At 37.9% G+C, this 27720-nt stretch overlaps 1 protein-coding gene and 1 pseudogene across 3 annotated transcripts in view; one reads left to right on the forward strand and one right to left on the reverse strand.

Moving 5' to 3' along the window:
• FGD6 (FYVE, RhoGEF and PH domain containing 6) overlaps nucleotides 1-27720 on the forward strand; it is a 96196-nt gene that overhangs the window by 7886 nt on the left and 60590 nt on the right. For 2 of the 3 annotated variants that reach the window (XR_012078509.1, XM_015248294.3), the window contains exon 3: nucleotides 26698-26851. Coding sequence is in view for 2 of the 3 variants with exons in the window: in XM_015248294.3 (XP_015103780.2) it covers nucleotides 26698-26851 (154 nt within the window). In the remaining variant the exon portion in view is untranslated. The remainder of the gene's footprint in view (nucleotides 1-26697; nucleotides 26852-27720) is intronic. The other variant, XM_006197909.4, reaches the window with a different exon arrangement.
• On the reverse strand, nucleotides 18971-19061 carry LOC116282750 (small nucleolar RNA U13; annotated as a pseudogene).

Raw genomic sequence — 27720 nt, forward strand, 5'->3', positions numbered from 1 at the left:
TCTCACATGTGAGGAAAAATCACTTGGTGAGAGTGGTTTAGTTAAGCATGTATTGAATCATTCCAAAGTGCAGTTTCTTGGAATGAGTATTCACAATCCCTTTACGTAATTGACTTATTTTAGTAGCTGATTCAAAGAACTTGAACCAGTAGTAGTAGTAGTACTACAAGAAAGACCTAGAACAGATACCTCATTGCCTCCAAGGCACCAACTTGGAAGTCACAGCGAGAACCTAGGGGAGGAAATTGACCAATCCAAGGAGGTTTACTTGCTAAGTCTAAGAAATTTGAGAAGTTATTGAAATCTATGTGTTTACCTATGGTGCCCTTGTCAGTTAAAACCCCTAAATTTGCAGAATTCACTACTCTTTGAGGATTACTTATTTTACTTGTTGAAAGCTAATTACTAACTTCAGATGGACATAGAAAAAATACAGGAGAAGCATAACTACTGTGCTTTGTCACTTTTGTGTATGTACTTCCTACCTTTGGTATACCTACTTCATCTGTCTTGTTGAAACTTTACGCATCTTTGATGGTCCAGCTCAGCAATCCTTGACTTCATGAAGCTTCTACAGTTACTTAGTGGGGAATGTTTACTTCCTATTCTGACCTCCCAGTTAAGCTGTGGTATCCTTACAGTTTTTATCTTAGCCTGTCTTATGGTAGGATTGTTTATTGGTATGTCTAATTGGTATTCAGTTCATAAGCTTCATGAAGAGTTCTAGTCGTGTCTTTTTGTCCTGCATGAGACCAAGCAAGGAGCTTAGTAGGGATCAGTAGACATTGGTTAGGTATAGGAGAGTGAATTAAAGAGGCAAAGAAAGCAACCACTGCAGCAGCTTCCTTCTCTCTCCCTAGTCACAAAGGGAGTTTTGGCATATTGTATTTAATGTGCTTGTGCTTTATGTTTAACCCACAAAGCACACAGACTCTTCTTGAAGTCTTTCTATATATATATATATATACATATTTTATTGAAGTATAGTCAGTTACTATGTGTCGATTTCTGGTGTACAGCACAATGTCCCAGTCATGCATATATGTACATATATTTGTTTTAAAAATGTCATATTCTTCTTCATTAAAGGTTATTACAAGATAATGAATATTCCCTGTGCTATACAGAAGAAACTTTTTAAAAAATCTATTTTTATATGTAGTGGCTAACATTTGCAAATCTCAAACTCCCAAATTTATCCCTTCCCACCCCCTTTCCCCAGGTAACCATAAGATTGTTTACTATGCAAATCTATTTCTGTTTTGTAGATGAGTTCATTAGAAGTCTGTCTTAAGTCACTAATTTCAAGCCATTAAGTAGTCAGGTCTTAAAATGGGAATTTTGTAGAAATATTAACATATGCAGCACATAGTAGAGGCTTCCTCCAAAAAAAGATTATTGGGTGAATTGAATAAATAAAATTGTTAAGCAAAATCTTAGTCATCGCACCAAGTAAAATAAATTGTTCTATGTTCTTTTAACTTTCATATGCTTTCCTAGCACTTTTTTTTACTTGTAATCCTCTCTGCCCTTTCTCCTTTAACCAGTAAAAGAATTGCTTCTCTGGCCTAACTGTTCTCATAGTCAGCTCCATTCTGTTTACAACTGTCTACTCTCTGAACCTTAGTACCTAGGCAAAAGCCTTTTCCTTCGCATAAATATTGTAATGGAAAATGGAGTTAAGTATCCAACTTTTTCTTTTTAAGTCTATTTTCACACCTGTTCTTTTCTCCATAAAACAGTTTTGTTCGTACTGTTATTTAAGAAGTTTTGTGTATTGTGTGTGGGTGTGTGTATGTGTGTGTGTGAAAGAGGAAAGAATTTGGCTTCTTGGTGACATACTACCATCCTTAGCTAGAATGAAGTTTTTCCATAAAATTGAAGGTTTGGCCCTGGATATAAACTTCCTGTTGGCCCTCAGGCTTAATCCTGAGGATTTGTCATTATCTCTGACACCAGCTTTCAACTTCTGAAACTTGTCCTTTATCTGGTATGCTTCTTATGCCTTTAGGGCACTGCTGATGGGGTGGAGGGAACCAGGATGGAAGGAGTTAATGCACACAGCAGCCAGTGCAGCTGGATGGCATTCATAAGGAGAGTTCTTTCTCAAGGCCGCAGGAAACCAAGGGCGGCTTTGGACAGGTTGAGGCTGTCAAGTAGGGCAGCCTAGAGAAGAGTGGGTGAGCTCTTGCTTTAGAATTTAGCTTTCCATGGAGATTTTTGTTTAGGCCTGGAGCTTGGAGCCCTAAACAGGCCCGAGATGCCTAAATGTGCTGCTGAATCAAAAGCCTTCAGTCGTAGGGCCAGACTGACAGTTTTGCTTGGGAGGTTGTACCTTTTGTAAACAACATTGAGTAGAAAGAGAAAGCAAAATTCAAGCCTTCATGAGAAGGACACCTGGCCACCCCAAAATAAGGTAAATGAGAAGTGGGACATCCATTTCAGGTCAGCTGAGTGGGTCTAAGTGAAAATCCTGTTTGGTAATCTGGCTGTTGAAAATATAGGCCTGTGCCTTAGAGTAATTAACTCAAAATCAAAATGACAAGAAAAAACACAAATGGACCCATTTTTCTGGGTTGGAATCCAGAAAAACAGGATTTTTCTGTTGGAGTAAATCAAAAGAGTGCCTTTAATAGTTTCTTAGGCCTCAGGAAAGATTATGTGTCTTATGAGGGGGACTGGTTCACAGATACACACTAGTTTTATAGAGTCTACATGTGTAACCAACCAGATTCTGGATTAGTAAACAGACATTTGTCAAGCTTTGGGGCAGCGTATAGTCACTTCTTTAAAGTACAGATGTTTCATGAATCCAACAACTTAACATTTACAAATTTGTAGCAACGTGTTTATAACTTACTAGGACATAATTGTAGGCAGTCTCCGATTCCAAAAAGGATTGTGTTCTAAAAATTCAAGATAATTTGGAACTCAGAGTGTATATCCCAAAGAAACTCTTTTGGAAATAGTGTTAAAGTTCCCAGTTTGGCCCCCAGTTCTGCTAACCAGTCCTGTACTGGCCTCCCTTCCCCCTTCCCAGGTAAATTCTTCCCCTCAGTGCTTTGTGCTGATACAGGACACTTGCCGGCCAGGGTGCAGGGTGGAGTTGAGCACCATGGTATCAGTGGAGCAAATCCGCAGGGTCTGAGGCAGCAGGGTTTGTGGAAAGGGTGAGGTGACTAAGGAAGAATGAGGAAACTGGGGGCTGGTCTGAGAATTACTGTAAGGCGCTGAGAGTGATAAGGAGAAGGGGAGGGCTAGGTGGTTGGGAATTAATATGCAATTGATTTTTCCCCTCCTTTTCTCCTTTATTATTCCTGCCCCTCCCTTTCTCCTTTATTATTCCTGTCCCTCCCTCTCTGCCCTCCCCAGGTTCCTTTGTGTGATTCTGTTAATTGACTTGGTGACCTCAGGCTAGGGTGAGTGAAAGAAACTGGGAGGCGAGGGGCTGGATGGGTAAGCAGTGGTACTAAGAAGGTGGAACAGCCACATCTCCAGGTGAAGGAGGATGAAGCCATAGAAATGGTAGCTTTAGGTATCCCCAGATAGGTCATCATTGGGTCACTGCTCTAGGTTCTCAGAAGCAATTTTATTGGAAATAAGGCTGTGAGCCACTCTGTAGTATTCTGGTGAGTTTTGGGTACAGTTACCCTCTTCCCCAAAATGTTTCATACATAATAAATCTAAAACAACTTTCAGGCTATGGGCCTTTCTCTCTCACTGGCATGTCAGTGATGAGTGCTCATTTATTTCTATTATTTAAGAAGTTTGATTTCCATGAGGAAGTTTCTAAAGTTTGGGCCCTTGATATTAAAGAGTTATGGACAAATCACAAAATTGTAGAACCCAAGTTTTGAAATTTTCCTCTTAAAATTGTAGATTTCTTGATTCTATAACCAAGAAAAATTTTCCCTGGAAACATTCCAGGCTTTTCCTCTGTTGTTTTAGTTTGTTCTTATAAGCACTTCAAAGAAGATGTATGGTAATTGGGTTTTCCTGGGTAACCTGGCAAGCCCTCTGGTTTATTTACGGCCCAATAGTGACCATGTGTCAAGCACTGTGCATTCAAAGCTGGAGCTGGGCGCTACTCCCTACATGTTTCTGCCTAGTGAGATGTCCCAGTTACAGGACAACATGGTTTTAATAGTTCAAGCTTTGTCTGGGTTATACCCCAAGCAGGATATTAAAGATGACTTTACAGAGATGGTGACACTTGACCCAAGGCTTATAAAGTAGACATGATTGGATTGTCATTTAGGAGATCATTTTCTAACTTTGATAAGAGCAATTTCATTGTTTTCTCCCTATTTTAAACACAAAACTGGGCTTAAAGAGCTGCCAAATGGCATTACAGGTCCTCTCAAATCCCATTATGGTATTTGTGTTATAAATCTTCAGACCCAGTTGAGAAGATATCTCTCTTGGGTTACATTTACCGTGCGGTGGTTTTATTGGATTTTAATAGAATGATGCAAGTATAAATTAATAGCCCTAATGAGCATTTCATGGTCGTCATAGCACCAGTAAGATTAAGCGCAGTTAGAGGCTGGGGGTTGGGACTCATACATCTCAACAGCAGCCCTTTCCTGTGAGTTATTTTCAGGATCAGCTCAGGAAATGTCAAAAATTTGTATGGCTCTTTAACTCTCTGTTTCTTGTGTTGAAATCATAGCCACAGAGTTTTGGCAAATCTGTTTGTTTATATAGTTACCCTACATTTGAAACTACAGCTAGAAGCATTGGATTTTATTTCTTGGCAAAAAAGCTTTCCTTTTTCCTTTTAAATATGTATTAGGAATTAGTTACATTGAAATATTTTGTCAACTGTATTACTTGGGTCTCATTCCCACCAAAACCAATAAGAGATATTATATCAAATATACACGTTTTCATGTGGTAGAATGTCGCTTTATACTTTCAGAGGGCGTAGTTTTTAGTCAGAGATGGAAGAACAGATATTCTACATTGTGATTGTGTATACATGCACACACACACACACACACACACACACACATCCTGTCTTCCTTGGTAAAAAATACAGTGTTTTGAGATAGCTAATATTGCACATTTTGGGGGAAAAAAGTGGCATTATTTTTAGAGATAATTGATTGGTTTTCCATTGCTAGGTTTTTATTAAACTTTTGAATGGTAAAAATCCAGAAATTTTTAAATTTAGCCAAGGTTATGATTTTTTCATAAAATTGCAATTAATTACATCAATGAGACAGAAATTCCTTTGCAAAATGGGCTTCTGACCTATTTCCTAGAGAAATGTTCCCAATGTGAACCTTTTGGGAAAAGACAGATGTGGGGAGGGGGACAAGGAGGGCTCTCCTTTTCCTAAGCATTTTTACTTCTTGTAAGGACCTGATAGGTAAAGATAATCAGACAATTCATCAATCTGTGAATGGATTTAGACTATTAGTAAGATGTTTGGAACTCAATGCATTTTTGCAGAAAAAATAACTGTGAGTAGGAATTGGGTTCCGAGCCAGCCTAGAAGAGTATCTTTAGCTTCCAGTATATGAGAACTACAGTGGGAAGTAATAGGAAATGAGACTGTGGCAGTAGTACTAAAACGGAGCAATAAAATTAGTTTTTATGACGCTGAAATGCGGGTGTATCCAAGGAGGAAAAGGTTAGTGTGTTGATGAGGAAAATATTAAGGGAGGAGGGAATAAGATGAAGGGGTGGAGAAGATGACCTTTGCCTCACCAGTTCTTCAGGTGGTTCAGGGGAATTCCAGATCCAGGCTCCTATTCATAATAAGTATGAACAGGAATGAGTATATTCATATTTCAGGTATTCTTCAGTAATGCCGCCTGTGCTTATATTGTTACTTTTGTAAGCTTTCTATGTTCTTCCAGACATTTCTTTTAAATGCATCATCTTTTTCTGGAATTACATAGATTAATTTGGTACTTAGAGAAAGCCCTTTATTTAAAAAGTAGACATGTTTATATGAGCCTGTTTATTTTAATACTTTCTTAAAACCATACTAGGTACAAAGAGAAGTTCGAGTTATGGCACATTTGAGTGTGGGAAGCTACAAAGCAGTACTGACCTTTTTATGAAATACTGAGTTTAAAAGTTAAGTTCAAGAACGGAACTGCCTGGTTTCTTCTGGGTGGTATGGAAAAACTACTTTGGTGGTTTAGTCTGGGTCTGGTAATTGTGGATCTCTGGAGGGAGGAAAAAAAAGTCTTTGCAAGTAGTTTTGACATCAGGCAGAGACAATCCGTCATTAGAGCTATAAAAATTGGGTTGGTTAAATAGAGGATCAGTAAAGTACTGTGATAGTATTTCCAGGAGGAACAGCTATCTTCTGCAGTTTTTCAGATTTCTCATCCGTTCCTGTTTGCATGTGTTATAGATCTGTTCTAGGTCCATATAAGTGTGAATTAGCATAAGGCTGTTTGAGGTGTTATTACCAGTTTATATGTAAAGAAACTGAAGCATGATGGTAGTGACTTCAGGAAAATGAACAAAGATAGAAATGCAGCCGGATTAGTGGTTCTGAGCCCTAATGTTCAAGGGTCTGTTTACCAGACTCTCCCATTTATCAAAGTATTTTGGTTTCTGCTTCAGGAAAGGTGAAATAATAAACACCGAACAAAGAAAGTCAGTTTCCCCTGAATGTTTGGATAAAAATTAAAAGGAAAACAAACACATTTAGCCTTTTTCTGTTTGAAATGATATAACTGCTTGTTCTTTTAGCCTCTGTGGATTTTGTTGAAAACTTTATTTTGCTTAGATCATACATTTTTTTAAAGTCAGTTTCTTGGTAATATATTTATAACAGTTAATATACTTTGGCATATGTTAGTATCATTTGAAACATTAGGAATTATAGGATAGACTTGGTTTTTAATGAACTTAAACTAGCTTGGGTTTGATTTTTTTTTTTCTTTATTTGTTTGTTTTTTCTTAATCTGAAAAGCAGTTCTGATTTAAATTCCATGGCAACTGTAATTTCAAGTCCAGGAAAGTGAGTGTAATGTATAAAGAAAGAGTAATTGGTAACTTTTTCTTCCCTCTTTCTGCTGGTCTTTAGATGTATCTGCAGTCACAGGTAAACAGGTTTCAATTTAAATGAGTAGCTTTTTCACAACTTAATTTTTCTTTCAATAACTCCACTGTTAGAAACAGGAGGATAAAGCACAGTTCCTCTCTAATATCCTGTTAGGTTGTGGGAAGTACTCTGGAGGGGGGAGAGAGGGATAAATAATGAGACCGTTCATTGCTCTAGGTATGATTTATTTGGTAGCAGAAGTTGGGGTGAGGAAATTTAAATGAGGGCCTTTTGAGTAGTTTGAAAAATTTGGAAGTTGACATATGTCTTAATGGTTTTAGGTTAAATGTAGTCACAGAATCATTAAATTTTAGAACTAAAGAAGTCATTACAAATCATCCAGTCTTCCCCATTCACTGATAAAACTAAGCCCAGCAGGTCTTGTTGACTTTACCCACACCACAGAGATGGGAAATTGAAAAACCACAGCTCCAACCTGGTGCTTCAAAATACCACATTGCCACTTCTAATGCTGTTGTGGAAGCGTTACAGAGAAAGTCAGCAAGATTTGGAAAACTCAAGTGATTTTAGTTGTTGCAAAAAAATTCAGGACTACTTGTACCACTGCCTTTTTTACCTCCTGCTGTAACAGATACTGTTCCCTCATCAGGAAGGAGGGCTGCACACAGCAACATATGAGCACAGGATTATATATGGCTCTTATTGTTTAAATAGTGATTTCAGGGAGATGCGTGTTCAAACTAAGCATAAATTTACAGCCAGCAAATATCCGCTGCTACTAATATATGTTAATTTTAACAAAACTTTCCACCCTCAACTCTCTGGCTCTTCCCATCAATCCAATTTTTTCCCCACTTTACTGAAAGTTTATCAGTCAATATCATGGATAAGAAATGTCATTAACATCAAATAGCATGGATTCCATGTTTAATAGTAACAGCTACTATTTACTCATATTTCTGATATGCTGAGCATTATGCTAGGAGACAGATACTATCTTTTGCAGATGAAGAAACTAAGACTTTTAGGAGGTTTAGTAACTTGCCCAGGGGCACATAGCTGATATGTAGATAAACTGAATATTAATCGGGTTTTCTGATCCTGAGACGTAATGATTTTAAATCAGATCATGTTCATATTGTACAGGTTTGTGAATCTTCTACCCAGGGGACTATGATGGACAAAATATTACTGTCCTCAATTTGGTCACTATCTAGAGGGGAAAATACAGGGACACCTGTAGTGATATATATAGACATTAATGAGCATTTTCAGAGGCCCCAGATTTTTCATGCATGAAGAGCTCATGAACTGGAAAACTTCTATAGTTAGGAAATAGATGTTTCAGTGGTTGGAAATGGAACTATTCATGACATGTTTGCATTTGGTCAAGTTAGTAGCTGTTGCTGTTCAAAACACGTTAAAATGGTTCCTGTCATTTACCGGTTGCATGCAGACATTAATGACTCAGAAAGAATTATGCGTCTCCTATTTACCCACTAATTTACAAGACACTTGCTTTTTTATCTGTTATCTCTGTTCCTCATGTCATTCTCTGTCAAGTACTTTCTGAACTCTAAAGCACTGGGGTTTAATATTAATTACTATCTGTGGATTCCCCAAAGTAAACACTTTTGTAAGGCTGACGTACCTTTTATGATGACATAATATCCTTAATAATGAAAAATTGGATTTAAATGAATGATAGGGTTTTCCCCCCAAAGAGACAGGTGATACACTATCTTTAGTTGAAGATTAGAGTAGGTAGGATTTCTGGAGCCTTTTGAATTATGAGAGGACAAGATGTGGAAACGGGTGAGGGAACACATTCAGTTGGACTGTAGGTTGATAGAAATTCTTTGGTAAAGCACACCGTTGCTGGGGCCAATGACACGGATCACAATCACTGACCCTGTCCACCTGGAGTCTTGCAGAATCTACGCAAGGCAAAACTGATTGGGAGGTCTCTTTGTGGCTTTTTAATTCAACATCTGTGTTCATCCTGGCTAGGCTCAACTGAAGCTGGTTAGTCATTTTAAGCAAATAAATGCTGTAGATCATATTATAGAAAACATTTAAATTCCTCCTGGACGCATTCTGCTGGGCATTTTAACATTGTGCTGACATTAAGTAATTAGAGTACTAATTGTGACAGGCTTCGCTAAAGCAAGCCTGATAAGACCTCTGCTTGGAAGTTCTCAAACTGTATTTCATTTTAAATATCCTATAATTCAGATGTTTAATGGATTCTTAGTTTTTTCTCTCCATTTAATCCGAATTAAAATCTACTCAGAAGTAGCTACACAGTTGGCTTCATTGTTAGGATCTTTCATTGTCAAAGGGCATGTGAGTATATACTTACAGGTTTTAGTCTACAAATGTAGATACATGTATGTTTCACTGCTTGTTTGCTGTGTGTTTCATCACTTGTTTGCTGCCTCTCTTCCCCATATTTTATGCTCAGGATGGAAAGGGACAGTGGAGTGACACTGCTCTGAAGGCTTTTGTTACAAGAGCCTGATGAAATCCTGTGGCCTCAATCTGCCACTTTTCCATGACTCTGATGCCCAAAGACTCCTATCTAATGACAGTTGCTTTCAAAGGCATCTGGTTCTCATGTAAACACATTGACATTTTAACTGCTAGAGGGGATATTTTCAAGTGATTTTATTCCCTAGTGACTAATGAGTAACTTCAGGAAGAGCTGGGGTTTTAGGTTTTATTATACAGAATTTATATAGAGAATTTTAGTAAAATACAGATTTTACTTTTATAGAAATTAATAAACTTAGTTTTCCCTTGGATAAATCAGAAACCAAAATAATTTACCTCTTATTTTACCCTTCTCTCAGGCTGGTCTCAGCATTTGGAAATTGCAGGAATGGGCTGGACTGAAACTAGAAGCCAGAGAAATTAAGGACAGTTCCTACTCGCAAGGGATTCACAATCTGGTTTATTATTATTTTTTAATTGAAATTGTTATTAATATAACTGTAGACCGATACACAGTTGTAAGAAATAGTACAGAGAAAACTAGGTGTACCTTAGCTAGTTTCCCCTAATGGGAACGTTTTGCAAAACTATAGTAAAGTAGCACCACCAGGATATTAACATAGATAAACCCCAGTGACCTTACCTAAATACCCTCAGTTTTTTTTTTTTTCATTTTTTGTATTTTTTTGTTTATTGTTTTATTTTTTGTTTGGTTTGTTGTTTTTATTTATTTATTTACCCCCAGTTTTATTCATACTCCTGTGTTAATGTATTCAGCTTGATATAATTTTATCAGGTGTGTAGGTTTGTGAATCTGCTATCATAGTCAAGATACTAAATATTTCCATCACCACAAAGATCCTTTTTATTGTTCTTTTATAACCACACCCACCTCACTCCCCAATCCTTGGGAACCAATAGTCATTTCAAAAATGTTATGTATAATGGAACCCTTTGGGGCTGGCTTTTTTCATTCAGTATAATTCCCTGCAGAGTCATCCAAGTTGCATTGCATCCATAGTTCTTCCCTTTCTGTTTCTGAGTAACATTCCAGTTAAAGGACATCCAGTTAAAATACTGTTTCCACATTTGGCTCTTACAAATAAAGCTGTAGTGAACATTTATGTATAGGTTTTTGTGTGAACATTTATTTTCATTTCTCTGGGAATCAGTACCCAAGAGTGCAGTTGTGAGTATATGGTAATTGCATGTTTAGTTTTTAAAAAGTCACCAAGCTTTTCCAGAGTAGGTGTGTCATTTTGCTTTCCCACCACTGATGTACGAGTGATGCAGTATCTCCATATCCTTGTCAGCACTTGATATTTCTCATTTTTTAATTTTAGCCATTCTCATAGGTGTGTAGTGACAGCCCATTATGGTGTAAATTTGCATTTCCTTGATGGCTAATCATGTTACATAACTTTTCATGTGCATATTTGATATTTGTATATCCTCTAAGATGAAATCTCTGTTTCTTTTGCCCATTTTCTAATGAGAATTCTTGTTTTGTTTTTAATAACCATTTTGTAATGAAGCATTATTTGGTGCCCCACTTCCTAGTTAATAAAATGTAAACTCCCTAGCTTGGTATATAAGACTTTTTGTGGTCTGTCCTTTCTAATCTCATGATCTTACCCACCTTATAAGATTGACCAACATTCCTAAATACCCTATGCCCTTTCATAGCTTTGTTCTACTACCAGACTTAACCTTTCCCCCAGGCAGATTATCTCTCAACCTTCTACACCTAATTCAGATGTTATCTTTCAAGGAAATCTCCCCTTCCAGTGTAGGAAAGGCAACAAAATACCTCTACCTCTGCCTGTCCACTTACTATTTACTCAGTTCTGTTTTTCTTTCTAACACTTCCTATCAGTATAACATCTATTTATTTATTTGCTCATCTGTCTCCCCTACTAGAATACAGACGGTATGAATGAGAGGCACTTAATTTTGTTACATCGCTTTATCCCCAGTGCCTGGCATATAGTAGATGCATCGTAAACATTGAAAGACTGAATGAGGAAGTGAATTTGTGATAATTGTGTTGCCACTCCCCTTCATATCCTGTTTATAAGGTATAAAAATATCCTGTTTGCAATATAATAAAAGTAACAACTAACATTTACTTTGTTGATTGTATACCAAGCAGTACACGGCAACCCTTTCCTTGGTCCACTGTTGCACGACACTAACTCATCATTCTACCAGAGCGCTTTGTTAACCTCCCCTTCCACTCCCTCCAAAAGAAGAAAAATAAGATACATGAGCTGTAACAACAAATAGTGTAAGAGATTATAAGCATCTTTATATCCTTGGCCTCAGCACCTACATGGCACAGAATAGGCGCTCACATCTGAGTAAATAGTCGTCAGGTTATATATTGCTTTTACTTGCATGAGGTCAGAATCCAGCTGGATTTTGAGTAAACCAGTGTCCCACTGACCAGCTTTCCAGAAAGCACAGGAAACACCTGTTAATTTTGGAAAGCAATTCACTGATTTGGAGAATTACTGCTATTCACTAGAACAAAGCTCCCTTGGAGAAGACAGGTTGAGTTAAAAGGCCTCATGTGCGTCTGTCTTTATGAGCTATGTAGCAAGCATCCTGCCATATTACGGAATGGTTAAGCACAAAACATTCCATCTCTCTCGTTCTACTAGTCCACTAGATTTTATCAAACCTGCAGAAAGAAGCCATGGGGTCTAAATTCCCATGTCAGTCAAAAGCAGTTTTTAACAGTTCCTAGGTAGTACAGATCTGAAGATCTTCATATGCTATTCAGAAAATGCAGACAAATGCATCACTAAAAAAAAATCAAAATTTTATGAAACTCTTCCCCCTTACATGAAAGAACTCTCCCTGTGTCTTACATGTAAGACTGAAAGTGGAAAAAATCTGGGTAGTCTATAGGTACCTTTGGAGTTAGCAGGAATTTACTAACATGTCCCAAAGTCAAGAGCCTGGGAAAAGGCCTGGTGTAATTTTTATGTATATGGGGAAATTATCAGAATGATTTAGCTATGGGAAACAAGTTTCCCCTGATAGGGTGAATTCATATAATTATCTCAAGATTTCAACATTTGTCTATCTGCCAAAATACATTATTTTAGACTCTTTGCTCTGTTGTCTCCAAATAAATTATTTTGTGAACCCCAGTATGGACTAGTTGGGAATCCAGATGGGAAAAATGTTTAAGAGTCTTATCTAGAAAGTTAGGAAATCTTTTAGAAAAATGTTAACTTAAGAAAACTTCTTACCTTTATCTTTTAGTATTCTCATTGTACAACAGGTAAAATCCTATGCCTTTAGTTGTTAAGCAGCCAGGTAAAATATGCTTCTGAATTTGCACAGATAACCTGTGAAAGCTATTTAAGAGATTGCATCTTTCCTCTTAATATATTAAATACAGCTTCTAGTTAACAGGTATTTATTACACATTGTGTACTGAGCACCATATTTGGGGAGGTATAAATTTCTACGAAGGCTTCAGTGAAGAGTACAAAACAAAGATCTGAAGGGTGAAAGTTTTCTATGACTAAGAAATGTCTTTTGGTTTCTATAAAATATATGAAATATTTTTGTAGGGCAAGATTTAAATACTGTAAAATTAAGAAAATACTTTAGCTTTAATAGATTTGGAAGCTTTTTTGATGGTAAAATGAGTTTTGGTGTGTTTTTGTACTCAGTGGTTACTTAACTGTTGATGCTTTCTTACTGTAGACTAAAATGAGATCTTAGCCATTTTCTTGAAAGATTGACTCTCAGTGGTAGTAATTCTAAACATCTTTAATTCTTATTGAGCCCTTTCACTGTTAAAAAGCAAAGTATTTTTGTATGCTCTTCTGCACTCTAGAAATTAATGTGTTGTCTGCCTGCTCATTGAAATCTTGGCCCCAGTAAATTATTTCTGCTGGTCTTTCTGCAAATGCTCTGTGGCTCTGTGGGTGGATTCCATAAGTAAAATCTGTGACTATGAGTGGAGGTTTTGGAATTCATGGAAACCTCCATTTCACTATACTTACCTGATGTTAGGGTAAATACAGTCTTTCTTTCCTGGATTTACTTTACAGGGAACTTATCATGTTCCCTCAGGGTGGGTAGATACTCTAGAGGGTTTGATGTGTGTTAATTTATAAGCTTTCTACAGTAAAAACACTGAAAATCCTTGCCATAACCCACATATCAACATGCTCTGATTTTTCTGCATTTTGGGGGAAGTCCAGATGAGGATGACTGTCTCCAGCCTATCCTTTCCCTTGCCTTTGACCTTTTCTTCCCAAATATTAAAAAAAAAATACTGTTTATGAGGAATGCTTGAAATAATTGAGATTAGTAAGTTTGGAGAAAGGAGAATGAGGATTTTCAAATTTTTTAAATTATAGAAGTTATATAGAATCCTGGTTTGCCTTTTTTTTTTTTTTAAGTTAAATGTACATAAAGTGAAAAGTATAATGGTTCCTCCTTTCCCTCATTATTCCCCTCCATTCCAGTCGACAGAAAAGTGTTTTGGGGAGTTTTGTTTGTTTTGCTTTTTAATATGGAAAGTTTTAGAATAAATGGAAAGTTTGGGGGCAGTTAATCTCTGTCCCTCAGCGGCTGTTCTTATCTGGAAGGTACTTGAGAAAGGCAGAGGCTGTCAGCTGTTTTCCCCAGGCAGGAACAGACTCTTCCTTCTTGTGTGTCACCTCCGTGCCTGACTGCAGCCTAACCCACCGGGAGCTCAGTAAACACATGTCACAGATGGAGGAGCGATGACACTTTGTCTTACTACCTGCTCCTTATTTTTCTTCTCTTCCCTTCTCTTCTGGCATCTTAATTTCTCCTTTGCTTTTCTCCTTTCTTCTTCTTCTTCTTTTTTTTTTGTACTTTAAGCTAGTGGCTCATAGCAGAGGACCAGTGTTTTGAAAGGCTGTCTGCTAGACTATTTCTGCTTTAATCCCATATGAAAGTCTGTACAGGTACTTGACTTTCCATTGCCAAGTGAAGTTCCTATTAACAAAGGAAATCAGCAACTCCATTCCATAAGTGACACCTGCTGCTTATTATCATTTTAGCCTGTGTTGGTCATTGAGGTTGTCATCATTGTGATCATTATTTACCAAAGAGGGATGAAGCAAAATTTTAGAAAGGTGCTTTATTGATTTTTTTTATTAAATAATTTTTTTTAGTGAAGGTACTGGGAATTGAACCTAGGACCTCATGCATGCTACACATGCACTCTGCCACTCAGTTATCTCTCTTCCCACTAGAAAGGTGCTTTAAAAAGTATCTTGAGACCTATCAGGATACCTCTAAGTTAGTCATTTACGTTAATGACTGAAATTCTTCTAGAAACAGGAGACAGTATTGTGATAGGCGTGAACCTGTGATTATTCTGCGCTTTGCATGTTATTATATAAGTAGTAAGCCACCAAAAAGAAGCAGTGAAATTAAACATGGAAAACAAGCCCAGGAATGTCCTGCAAGACCACAGCTCACATGACCTCACTGCAGGAGTTCTTTACTCAGACGTGTGTGCTGGTGATGAGCTGTTTCACATGACTGGTAATGCAGAAGCTTCTCTCTGTACTCCTTTTTGATACAAGGCTAGACTTTTAAGTATCTAGAGTAATAATTTATATCTTTATGTTAGAGAGGGTCCTCTAAATATAAATGAGGAGAAAGAGTGCACACAGTTGAGTGAGCTTTCTATGTCCCACAGATTGTTAGAGCATTACTTGCATTAATTCATTTAATCCCCAAAAAGCCCTGTCAGATAGACACTATGATTATCCCCATTTTATGGATGAGGAAACTGAGGCATAGTGAGGTTAAGAGCTTACTCAGTTTCACTTAGCCAGTAAGTGCCTGAGCTTTTTTTTTTTTTTTACTGTTCTGTAAAGTATTTTATTTAAATAAAATCAGGGGCAGACCCTTTTCCTCCATACACACAGGCACATGCAAGCATGTATGCACGCCCACATCCTCTCTCTCTTCCTGCCACCCATGGCCAACTCAAACCTGGAGGTTCTCATCATGACCATCCTACCTCAACCCTGGGACAGGGAGACACCCTCCATGCGAAGATTCAAACACAGGCAGTTTTGCTCCAGAGCAGGTATACTGCTTCTTGTGCGTAATGTGCTGTAACAAGGATTGGCAAACTTTTTCCATAAAGGGTCAGATGGTAAGTATTTCAAACTGGCCATATGGTCTCTGTTCCCACTGTTCGTTTCTGTGGATGTATATCTACAGATACATATCTGCGGATATAACACGAAAGCAGCCACATATGATACAAAAACAAATAGGCGTGGCTGTGCTCCAAGAAAACTTTATTTGTGGATACTGAAATTTGAGTTTTATGTAATTTTCATGTCTCCCAACATAATATTCCTGATTTCTTTTCTTTGTTTTAATATAAGAAGCATTCTTAGTTCACAGGCAGCAGACTGGATTTACCTACTCATACTGTTTTTACGTGAGATGTTAGGATAAAGGCCATTCATTTATTCACTTATACATGCAAGAAATAGAACAGGTATCATACTAAATTCTAGGGTTACCAGGGGTGAACCAGAGCAAAAACTTTCAGTTCCTTTTGCCATTCTTCTTACCTAATGGACCGTGATGTTCTTCTTCTCATGACTACTTTCTAAAACTTTGTCTTTATTTCCTGTCCTTTGCATGTACCAGATATGTTTATATTCTCTCATTTAATCTTCATAGCCAGTAGTGTTATCTCAGTTTTATAGTTCAGGGAAGTATAAAATTAAGGAGCCTAAATAGCTAACCAGTTTCTCACTGCCAGGTGAGTGGTGGACCCTAGATTCAAATACAGGTTTGTCTTAGGCTGAAACCAGTATTTTTTTCTTCTCTCCTCTGCTGCCTTCTCTCTACTCCTAGAAATATATGAAACTATGATGAAATACTTGTGGCCCTGTCTAAAGTGAATCTGTCTCACTTCGTGAATGCATGTTTATTTTTACTTTCCTTTCATTTTCCTTGACTCTGGTTTTTGAAGATGTTACCCAAGTTTGATGGAAATGTTATAACTTTTCTTTGTTTCTTGATCAAGGGAGCCAAAGATAGGGCTCCTTGGGGTTATTGATGATTCGTGTTTGGTCTAGAGTAGACCTTTAAGCTCTCTTCGTAGATAGTATCTGAGGAAGAGAAATGATAAATGGAATTGTTCATGTATACGTTTAAAAAAGGAAGTGGACTAGTTTATTCTTGAGCAACATTAACCTCCCCCTCTCCGGCTACTTTGGGCTCCCAAGAAGCCTACTGTTCTTTTTCTCCATGTCAGTGGAAAATCCTAATTACGGGTTGTACTTCCAGTTAGAAGATGAGAAACTCAAGTAGGCTTGAATAAAATAGATATGGGACTGCAGGCAGGTGTTCTGTGGGTTTAACTACTGTTTTCCTTGTTAATATCCCACTATTTTATTGGGGTCTGTATTTAATGTAACATTTAATATTGTGTAACATGGAATATGTCATATTTCTGTAACGTAACGATAATACCTTCAACTTGAGAATTGCTTTGAGTTTATCCTGGCAGAGTCTGTTTGGATGTATATGCAAAGTATACTTAGGTATTCGTGAAGTTAACTTTATACACCCTTCAACATGGTTTCTCAGGATAATCCTATTAGAAACCACCAGTGCACTTGCTTTGTACTTAAGGATCTCAGAAAATGACACCTTCTTTGGTGGTTGTTTCAATTACCTTCTATTTACCATGTTAGATTGGGAGGAATGGGGATGCCCAAACAAATGACACTGGACAGATGAGATTGACAGCAGGTTATTAGCTATACATACCATCTTGGGTAGGAGGACATAGGACGCCACACAGGGCCATACTGAGGTAGCACTTGGGAACAGAGTGAACCACCAGGGGCTGTGGGAGGCAGGTTTTGTAGTATCAAGAGGGTAGGATGACCCTTGGATTCCATGGGAGAATGTGATTGACTAGTTTGAATAATTTCACACATTGGTAAGGAACTAAAGTCCTCTAAATCAGGGATAAGCCAGAACAGTCCCTGTGGTAAAGAAGGTTGGTTGGCCAGGGGACCTTGTCTGAGGGAGCAGAGTGGGAAGAACAATGTGTAGTTAGGCCATTTGGGCCCTCTTGGTTTTCCCCAGACGTCAGGGTGTATTAGGCCTTACACCATAGTGATTTCATACTGAGTCACAATCAAGAGCAAAGCATGGGCACAGGGCACGATCATATTTTCCAAAAGTCTCACCACCTTTCTAGTGACCGTTGGAATTATGATGAAAAGACATTAGCAGAAGCAACGTGGCATGTACAACTGACACAAAAACACATGGCCTAGAGAAGGTAGTCAGAGGGTGAGCTGTTTATCTCTACCTGCTCGCCAACCAGTCTCACTGCCCTGGCCTGGCTCCCCAGCTAGGTTTCCTGCTGTAGTGTTAGAACCTGGTAAAGCCAAGGGGACGGGTTGAGTTTGGATCCCCAGCTACCATAATGGATGAATGATTGTCCCTTCTGACTCGCCTGCTTGCTAGTCATGTTAGCAGTAGGAACCTCTTTTTAACTGGTAAATCACTAACTTCTCATCACAGAGAAATATACTCACCCCCACCCCGTCACCTGTCACCCTGCTCATCACTTCCATTCCTACCTCCAAGCCTTTGCTCACACCTCTGTTCCTCTTTCATTCTCTGGAGTCTGTTCTCCTAAGTGCCCATGCCTCAGATCTCTCTGACTGCCCCAGGCTGCCTGCGGTACTTATTCCTCTGTCTCTGCAGCCCTAGTGTCTGTGCACTGCCTTTAACATTTAGCACGCACTCCCTTTCAGATGTTCTCTTTTTAGAAAATAGTCCATGCCTTTATCCTACTTATTGAGGTTATCCTGATTCCTTGTGCCTCTATCTGTTTAGGAAAGTTTCACTTAGCAGGTAAAAAGAGAAACAACCAGTAGAATTTACAGTTTGAACATTATCTGCAACTCATTTTATTAGGTTATCTTCATCCAGCCCCTAAAATAATATGTGATGCATAATAAGCTTGCAGTAAATATTTATAGAAATAAATGATATAAGCTTTATATATATATTAAATATTTTAAAATATGTATTTGGAAATATATGTATATGTGTATAAATACATACATATGTGTGCACATGTGTGTCTAAATATGTAGCGTCCTCATGTATCATCCCAGCCTCTTTATTTCTAGTGGCCTTTATTTGGTCTGGTACTAATGAGTTACTATCACCTAATAGGGAGGTCAAGGGGAGAAGTGGTGTTGGATCAACTCTAATTTTATTTAAACGTTTAAAAATTTTTTTTCAACAAAATAAACACATCTTTGCTACAGTGAGAAAACTGGGTTGGGAACCTGCTAGATTTTATTTGGAGGCAGTCCTAAACTCAGTAAAATGCTTTTCTATTTGTATTAACAAATAGATTTCTTTTTTTTTTTTTCACGTCAGTCGAGTTTGTAACAAGGCTCCAGGAGGCACATGTCACACAAGTGCGGAAACACCCAATCATCACACTCATGAACTACAAAAGGATCAACAAAAAAATTTCTGTCTACATTTCTTGAAGAGCATTTTGAAGAATCATTCTGCAAACCCCCTAAGAAAGCAAAATTGCTGCTAATTAAATGTTCGGTATTTATTTTAGCTAGTGCTTGTTTTAGGAGACATTTTTATAAGAATTTGTTCCACTGTAGCTAGGAACAACTCAGGCTCTAACTAGATGCCTCCCAGCTAAGCTAGAGAGACAGGAGTGTCTATTGGATTGTTATCGGCCTTGGGCTTCTCCTGTGTCTTTAAGATCAGCCCCAGAACCCTGGAGGGCATGATCATCCTTACTTGCAGGGTGGGAGTTCTTCCACAACCCACACAGCGCTGTGGGAGATGCCAAATAGGACAGTGCTGGGTACGGGGGTCCGGTCAATAGCCTGTGGTTACTCTGTGCCCTTCAGACTGCTGAACGATCCCTTTATAACTTGTTTTTTCTCTTTCTCAGCCTTTTTCAAGTCTTGTCAGGTCAGTCCTATCTGTTTTCTAGAGACTCATGCTAATGGTTTTCACAAATAAGCCCCTACAGGCCCTAAGAGAAGGCACAGTCTTTGTTTTTTTCCCCCCACGTTAAGGAATAGTAAAGGGAAAAAATAAAGGCCATCTTGAAAATGTGTGGAGATCTAAATCTAGGTTTGGAGGGAGAAAGGGACAGGAGTAAGTTTCTCTCTCTCTCTCTCCCTCTTTCTTCTTTTCTCTCTTTCTCTCTTTCTTCCTTTTTTCCTCCCTCCCTTCCCTCCTACCCTCTCCTCCCCGCCCTTTCCTTCCCCTCCCTCTCCTCCCTTCCTTCCTTCCTATTCTCTTCTCTCTTGGAAAGAAGTAAGCTATCCCTAAAGAGGTGGTGCTCTGAACCATCTTCTGTAAAATTTTTTGGTTTCTGGGTTTGTGGGGAGGGTGTGTGTGTGTGTGTTGTCTTTGGAATAGTAATAAAATGACAAGTTTTTTTTTTTGAACAACTGTTGATTGAGCAAAAATCATTATTGAAAGGGCTGTCTTGAAGATTATGACTCAAACATTGGAGAAACTAAGGGTTGATGGGCAGTGGAAAGAATCAGAACATGTGTGAAATTCTTAAAAAATTTATTGAGTTACATTATGTTACACAATAAAAAAAACCTCTTCACTTTTTGTAGAAAAAAAATTACAGGTGTTTTTAAAAAGCACCAAGGAGTAAATAATGAGGTCTGTCTCTTATCATAGATCTTAGTCCCAGAGGCATCCATTGTTATCAGCTTCTTTTGATTGTTTCTAGAGAGACCTACTGCCATATTTGTGTTAGCCTGCATATGTATGTATACATATATACACACATGCACCCATATATATGTGTTTTCCTTTTTACACAGATAGATACACACTGGTCTGTGCCTTGACTTCTTTTTAATATAGCAGTATTCTTGGAGAGCAACCCATATCATTGTGCACAGATCTGTTTCATTTTTTGAACAACTGTATGAATGTGCCCAATTTATTTCACTAGTTTCAACTGCTTCTTTGTAGTTACACCTTACTCTAAAATTGCTTACATAAAATGGGTGTGAACATCTGGGTAGGTTCTCTTCTGCTTTAAAGAATTTTGAATTCCATTTGTTTTTAAACCAGTTTTCAGAGTTGTCCCATGATGGCTATTTTAAATAGCAGCCTCAGTGTACTGATCTTGATTTTGTTTTTGTCATTAGGGTACAGTTTTAAAAATCTTAATAATAAATACATTTCTGGGGAAGGAGATGGTAATGGTATTTATGAGGGTAGAAGTTGCCCCTGGAAGATGAAGCAAGCCTGTTTTTCAAAGTTCATCACTTAAAAGCCTGGTATTCCTTCCTGCAGAGTCACCAAAAGCCAGATTTTAAATAATCCTCTAGTTTATATTTCAGGGGAAGCTGGATATTTTTCTGTTTTTTTTTTTTTTTCTCTCCTGAAGCCATAGAACCCCAGCTTGCTAGTTTTAAAGTCTTGGTTGTTAACTAAAATTCATGAACCAGTGAATAAAAACACTAATTGTGTACATTTTATGCTGCAAGTGTTTTATTTTATTTTATTTAAACGTGGTAACATACTCCTGCTGTGCTATCCCTTATTTTAGTGATTTTATTTATTTTGTAGTCTGTGGTTATTAATCAAAACATTTAATCCAAAAAGTTATATACTACATACGTGTGTTAAATTATATATATACTTTTACTGAAGTCAAGATAATATAATCATTAATTGTTTAAATTGAAGTTTGCCCTAAACTATAAGCATTCTCAAAATTTTAAAAATTAATGTGTATTAAAAAACTAATGGAGATATCTTTGTGGGGGAAGGATTTCTGCTCTTAAGCTGTAATAACATCAGCTATCTGCAGCCTTACATATTACAGAAGCATCAGGGTTTATTTTTAGTCAAAGCAGTTAGTAATGTAGAAGACCTATCAGAGGATCTGGTTTACCTCTCAGCACGGAGGAGTCACACTTGTTGAACCTGATTTTTGTTCAAGTCTGATAAGTTTGTTTCAGACTGTGTTATCTCTTGGCTTTTGTGTTCTGTCACCCTGGCTCTGCACAGACTTAAAATAATTATGCAAGATCCTTTGTTTGGAAAACCTAAAAATATGACTTGATTATATGAGTCTTGCTTTATTAGAGGATGAAAATGCCTGTGTAGGACTGTTTCCCAATTTGTGCCATGTTTCCTGAAAGAAGTAGAGAGAAAACTTTTTTTTTTTTAAACTAACTTATTTTAGGGGTAGTAGCCGGGAAAATCACTTGAGTGGAGGGTAGAGAAAATTACACATGTACTGCATAATTGAGAAGAGGACCTGAAAATGAGAATAGGAATGGTTTTTAAATTGTTTTCTATTGATTTGATTCATGGTTTTCAGCCTGATGCTGGAATCTGCAATTCCACGAGGGAACTGAAGTAAAAGAGTAAAAAGTTTTCTGATGAAACTAGATAGAAATAATTTTCCAGTGAAAATTGTAAACCTGCTTTATATCCTTGACATATTATAAAACATAACTTATTTGAAAAATATTTTTGCTAATTTTTCCATGTAATGTTTATCCTCCAAATTTTCATTGGTAGTTTTTCCCAAAGAAAAACTCATTCTGTGATAAATATGAAAGTAGCCAAAGGAAACACATACCCACCAAGTCATAGTGAGACAGCATTTGCAAAAGAATTCTAACAACATCCTGAGGACTAGCCGGTTTTTGTTCAGTTTGGTCTAGGGGTAGAAATGAAAGATGACAGAAGATCAGTTATACATTTTGTGACTCGAAAATGAGAAAGAAGCTTTGAAGGTGAAAATACTGGGACGAACTTCTTTCTTCACATTTGGGAGGGATTACATGGGACCCAGAGTAAAATCACAGGCGAGAGAGGAAAAGTAACTGGATTTGTCAACAACCGAGGACAGGATTCAGTGCTTTGAAAGCATTCTTCAGTTAGCTCTGCTCCTCCTTCACCTCTCTCCTCCATTCTTTTCCTTTTCCCCTCCCCTTGCTGGCATCTTTAATTTAATAGAGGTTCACAAGGATGCTTCAGTGGTAAACCCTGGCAACTGTTATGCCTGACTTCACTTTGTGCATGTTTTATGTTCCTGAAAAATGCTTTGAGAAAATGAATTAAATTAGGTATTTTTTTCAAAGACAGTTCCTTCTTAAAAAGAGATCATCCTCAATGTGACATCTTACCTGAGAGAGAAATTTGCTTTACTTCCAATGTAAGATGTACTGTTTATGTATAGAAAAGAACACAGACAAGTAATTGTTTTTAGAAATGGTGGTGTTAAATAATCACTCCAATGCAAGGATCCTTGGCACGTAGGATTGAAGGAACAGTTGCCTAATCAGTAGAAATTTACTTCTGGCTTTACTTGTCTCTGACTTTATTCCAGTGAACTTGAAAAATTTTTTTTTTCTAGTAACAAGGCCCCTTCCTTGCCAGAAGGAAATCTGACTTGGAAAGGATGGCCTGGGGAAGCAGAGCCCAGTTTTGACTCTTTCTGGTTGTTGTTGGAGCTTACTTTCCTTTTACTTCAATGATCCAATTATGAAATAACGAGGCAGGAAAGTGTGGAGGAAACACTATGTCTTGTTTCTTTAACCCGAAAAGCAAGCTGTGTTAGAATGTTATCTTTCTGGCAGTGGGAAGGAAATAAAAGGAATGGAGGAGCCCAAACTCCATGACTGACGTAAGTGAGGAATCCTTGTTTCACTTATCAGAAATCTATAATTATCTAGATAGCTTTGAAAGCTGTTCACGGTCTTATGGGAAAATAGATTAATCAACAGTTTTTCTCTATTCAGTCATGTAGAAATGAACACGTATGAAGATCCTAGGTGCTGTCTTTCCTGATTTTGGTGCTAAACCCATTGTCTTTCCTTTAAAATTAGATCCTTTGTTGACATATTTCTGTTTTGATTGATGTTATCCTGATTCTGCTGTTGACTGTTCATGAAACCTTCAGGGACTTGGTTTTCCCCCACCTCTCTACCCTGGCCCTGATGATTTTTTTCTCTCATATCCAGCCCTTTTCCTCCCAATTCATGATATAGCCACCCTGGTTCAGGTTGCCTGCAAGATTGAAATTACCTCCTAGATCTTCTACTTCTGCCACTATTCTACCTCCATTTCATCCTTGGTTCATTGGTTTTGGATTATAAGATGAATACTATGAATACTCCTTTTAATGGAAAAAAATGAAAACAAATATATGTATGTATATGCATGACTGGGATATTGCATTGTACACCAGAGATAGACACATTGTAATTGACTGTACTTCAATTAAAAAAAAAGATGAATATTCCTAAAATCCCATTTTTGCCCTACTCATTTTCCTCCCTCCTAAGCTTCAGAAATCATAATTGGTCTCTACTGTTTGCCATCCAAGAGTGTGGGGAACTCCTTTAGCTTTAGTTTAAGCTTTGACCAAGGTGCTCTCACTGATCCTGAGAAGCTTTTCTCTGGCTGGGGCCAGAGCAGGGAGGTCGGGGCAGGAGCTTAGTTTGATTGACAGAAGAGGTGCCATTCATTCTCTTCCCTATTGGCACTGACAAGAAAGAAGCATGGTAGTGACAGGAGGTCTACTAAGAAAATCTTTGAAGTCTACTGGAAGATTTATGTCTCCTTGTTGAAGGTCTGCAGGATGAATGTAAACTCTTTAGCTGTTGTTCATGCTCCTTGACAGCCTAGCATCTGTTTTCATCTTCTCCAAACTTATTTTCCATTATTTATAGGAGACATCTGCTGCAGTCAAAATGTTTTTTGTTTGTTTGTTTTTCTGAACACCAGTATTTCTGCTTCCACACCATTGATTATGATGCCCAGATGTCCCTTCTCCTTTAAACCGCACAGTCTTTCCAGCATTCCCTTCAAACTTTTCTTTGCAGAAGACTATCAGCATATACTGTCTGAACTTCTGAAATTTAATACCCATTGCTTTCTAACATTTCTACTCATTCAGTAAAAATTATTGAAAGCCTATTATATATCAGACAGTATGCTGGGGATTCAACTGGAAAAGACAATTTCCTTGTCCTTAGGAATTTACATTTTAGTGAGAGAAACAAACATACCACCAAGTAAGATCATAAAGATTCAGAAGAGCCAAGCAAACTAATTTGGGGTAGAGAGAGGGCGGTCAGGGAAGGTTTTTCTGCAGGTAAGCAATTTTCAGAATTAAAATCTCCAAGTATTTTATGGCAGTATGTTTTGATGCATGTAGTTTTAATATTTAAAGCTTTTCCCCCTTGTTTTTAAATGTAAACTTTGGTAAGCATTTATATTTCTAAATGGATGTGGCAGCCAACCGGTTACTGTCTTCTTGATAATAGCTGTCTGAATGTTGAACCCAAGAAACAAGTCTCAGCAAAATAAACCTAATTTCCTCACAGGTGCCACAGCTCACTGATCATTCGAAATTTTTATACCATTGATTCCAAAAAAGTGCACCAGTGAGCTGATCCAAAAAATAAAATTCTGATTCAGTGAGGTGGGGCAGGGACTGAGGTTTTGTTTTTCTTGAAAGCTTCCTGGTGATGCTGAAGCTGCTTACAGGTTGATTATGTTTTGAGTAACAGAGTTTCAGAGAAGGTAAAGAGATAGACAATTAAAATAAAAACAATTGAAGGTGTATTCTATTTATGTGGCTGGATCCTGCAGTCTGTATATCCTAGCTGGCAATGACTCTCACTCATCTAGATCAACTAGCTACCCAGTGGGGTTGGGCTCACATCCCTGGACCCAGAGACAAGTGAATCCTGCCAGTGATCTGAGTAGAAAGCTTCCGCTCTCCACCCCCCACCCCACCCCAGGGGTGAGTCTTCTTCAAGTCATGGGGCGCTATGATAAGGTATGCACCCACCTAATTGAGACTGTGATATGATTCCCTCAGGCCCCCAGCCACTGAGTAATAGGAAATCCAGTCTTTGGCAGAAGGAAATGTTCCTTTTGGCATTCTGCCTTCATCTAACTGGTTTGTGTAACAGTTGGGCTTCAGGAATGGCTTCTGAGTCAAGTCTGAATCCTACAGTATATAATCAGGAACTGGCAGAAAATTTATCTTTAGCTTTTAAGATTCCTGTTAGAAATTCTTATTACTTGTAGGAGTCATCACAGTTGAGTGACCTGCCCATGACCTGGGAAAGGGGCCTGCCAGAGTGAAATGGGACTGTCTTTATTCTGCCTGAGTGTTTCCCCTGATGATTTTCTGTGGCTCTTTTACTGACTCTTCTATTCTGCAGATATTCTTAAAGACTGCAGAAAGGAAAGCAGTTGCTGTAGGCAGTTTGTTCCTGAGTCTTTACAACTAAAGCTAGAAAGAATTATTTCTTTTGCTTTACTTGGGAACTTTTCCTATGGAATTCCCCCAACAGATTGGCTGCAACAATGGCTTTTAGATTCAAGAGATCTGTCTCAGTACAGAGTGAGAAATGTTGATAATGTCAGTCTGCCGAGGAGGAGTTGGTAAACGGTCTGGTACGGTGGTTCTCAGACTTTAACATGTTTCCCCTAGGGGCCCTGAACCTCTAGAGTTTCTGCTTCAGCAGGTCTGGAGCTGACTCTCCATTCCTCATTCCTTCCTATGTCTTGTGATGTGATTACATGAGAGGCAGTTGGTGATAACCAGGGAGGTGGGCACATGTCCGGTGTAGCACTTGAATTGTGGATTGTGATCACCATCATTAGCTTTCAATCCTTGTAGATTTGTGAGTTGCTTTTTAAAAACAAAAAACAAACCACTGAGGCCCAAGGAAGCAGCACCTCTTGTAATGTCAGAACATTAATGTGGTAGATATCCCAGCCCACCTTCTAGGAGGCTAGAAGATTTGTGCTAGTAGAGACCTGACCATCTAGAATAAGGGTATATTGAAGCATAGGATGGGGACAGCGGGAAACTTACTTACCCTCCTGTCACAAAAATACATGTTTTTCAAGATGGTCAATTTTAAACCCAAAATGAACTTGGGTTTTTGACAGCTGAGGTGGGAAAGGCGAGTTTGGCTGATATCTTTCTATCCTTCTGAATCCCTTAGATGTGCCTTGTTTACATCATGTGAGTAAGATGATTGATTTTGTTTGTTTTTGGTAGCATTCCTTGTTTCCAAAGGTGACTAATGTGATACTTTCTATTGAAGCAGCACTGGAGCATCCCAGGAGGGACCCAATGACCTGGACCTTGGTCTTGGTGACCTTCCTTCAGATGAGGAGGAAGTCATCAACAGTTCTGATGAAGATGATGTCAGCTCTGGTTCTAGTAAAGGGGAGCCTGACCTGCTGGAAGATAAACAGGTAAATGTTGATAGTTAAATGTTTCTACTTTCATGTTTATTGACCTCTCAGGACACTCAGCATGATATGTATAAAACCCCTACTTAGTTGTTTAAAACTTATAAAACATCTTTCTAGTTTAAATTTAATTCCTGCTGTAATGTGGTGCCTAAGATGTTTTTGTGTTTCCAAGTATATATTGCTTAGAGACTATTCAGTAGTTTTGGAGAAATTATTTATGTTTAGAGAGAGAAAAAGATTGCTGTCAATAGTACATCAGGATTTGCTCTGAAATAATCCCGTATATTTGTTTTTTCTGTATCCATGAAACAGAATTGTCCACGTGTTGGTAATTATTTAAGATGTGTCACAAGTACTTGGGGGTTCATTTTATAGTTTCTCTAGTTTGATATGACTATCTAATTCAGTTTAGATCATAATTCATAAGATATATTAAATCATAAAACATAATCACAGTGGGAAAAATTAGTATATTAGCAACAGGCACAGAGTGTGTTGGAATGTTACAGGAAGATGGAGTTTGAAAGGATCCACATAGCAAGCATATCAAGCCATAGAGAAAATCTTTGTCACCTAACTCCTCTGCTATAATTTATCAGTCCCTTATGGTTCCTGTTTAATAAATTTTTCCTTTGTTTAAATTCATTTTCAGCCTTAAATGAATGGCACATGTTGTGTAATTGTCTAGATTTAAATACTAGGGTCACCACCTATGATCTGGGTAACCTTGGCCAAATTATTTAACCTCTTTAGGAAAGATTCCCTTTTTATGAAGAAAAACATAGTACTTATAGAATTTTGACAACCAAATGATTTGGTATATATAAAGTCTTAGAATACTGTCTAGTACATGATGAGAACTCAATGAC

The sequence above is a fragment of the Vicugna pacos genome, chromosome 12 (genome assembly GCF_048564905.1).
Source record: "Vicugna pacos chromosome 12, VicPac4, whole genome shotgun sequence".
Taxonomy (NCBI): Eukaryota; Metazoa; Chordata; class Mammalia; order Artiodactyla; family Camelidae; genus Vicugna; species Vicugna pacos.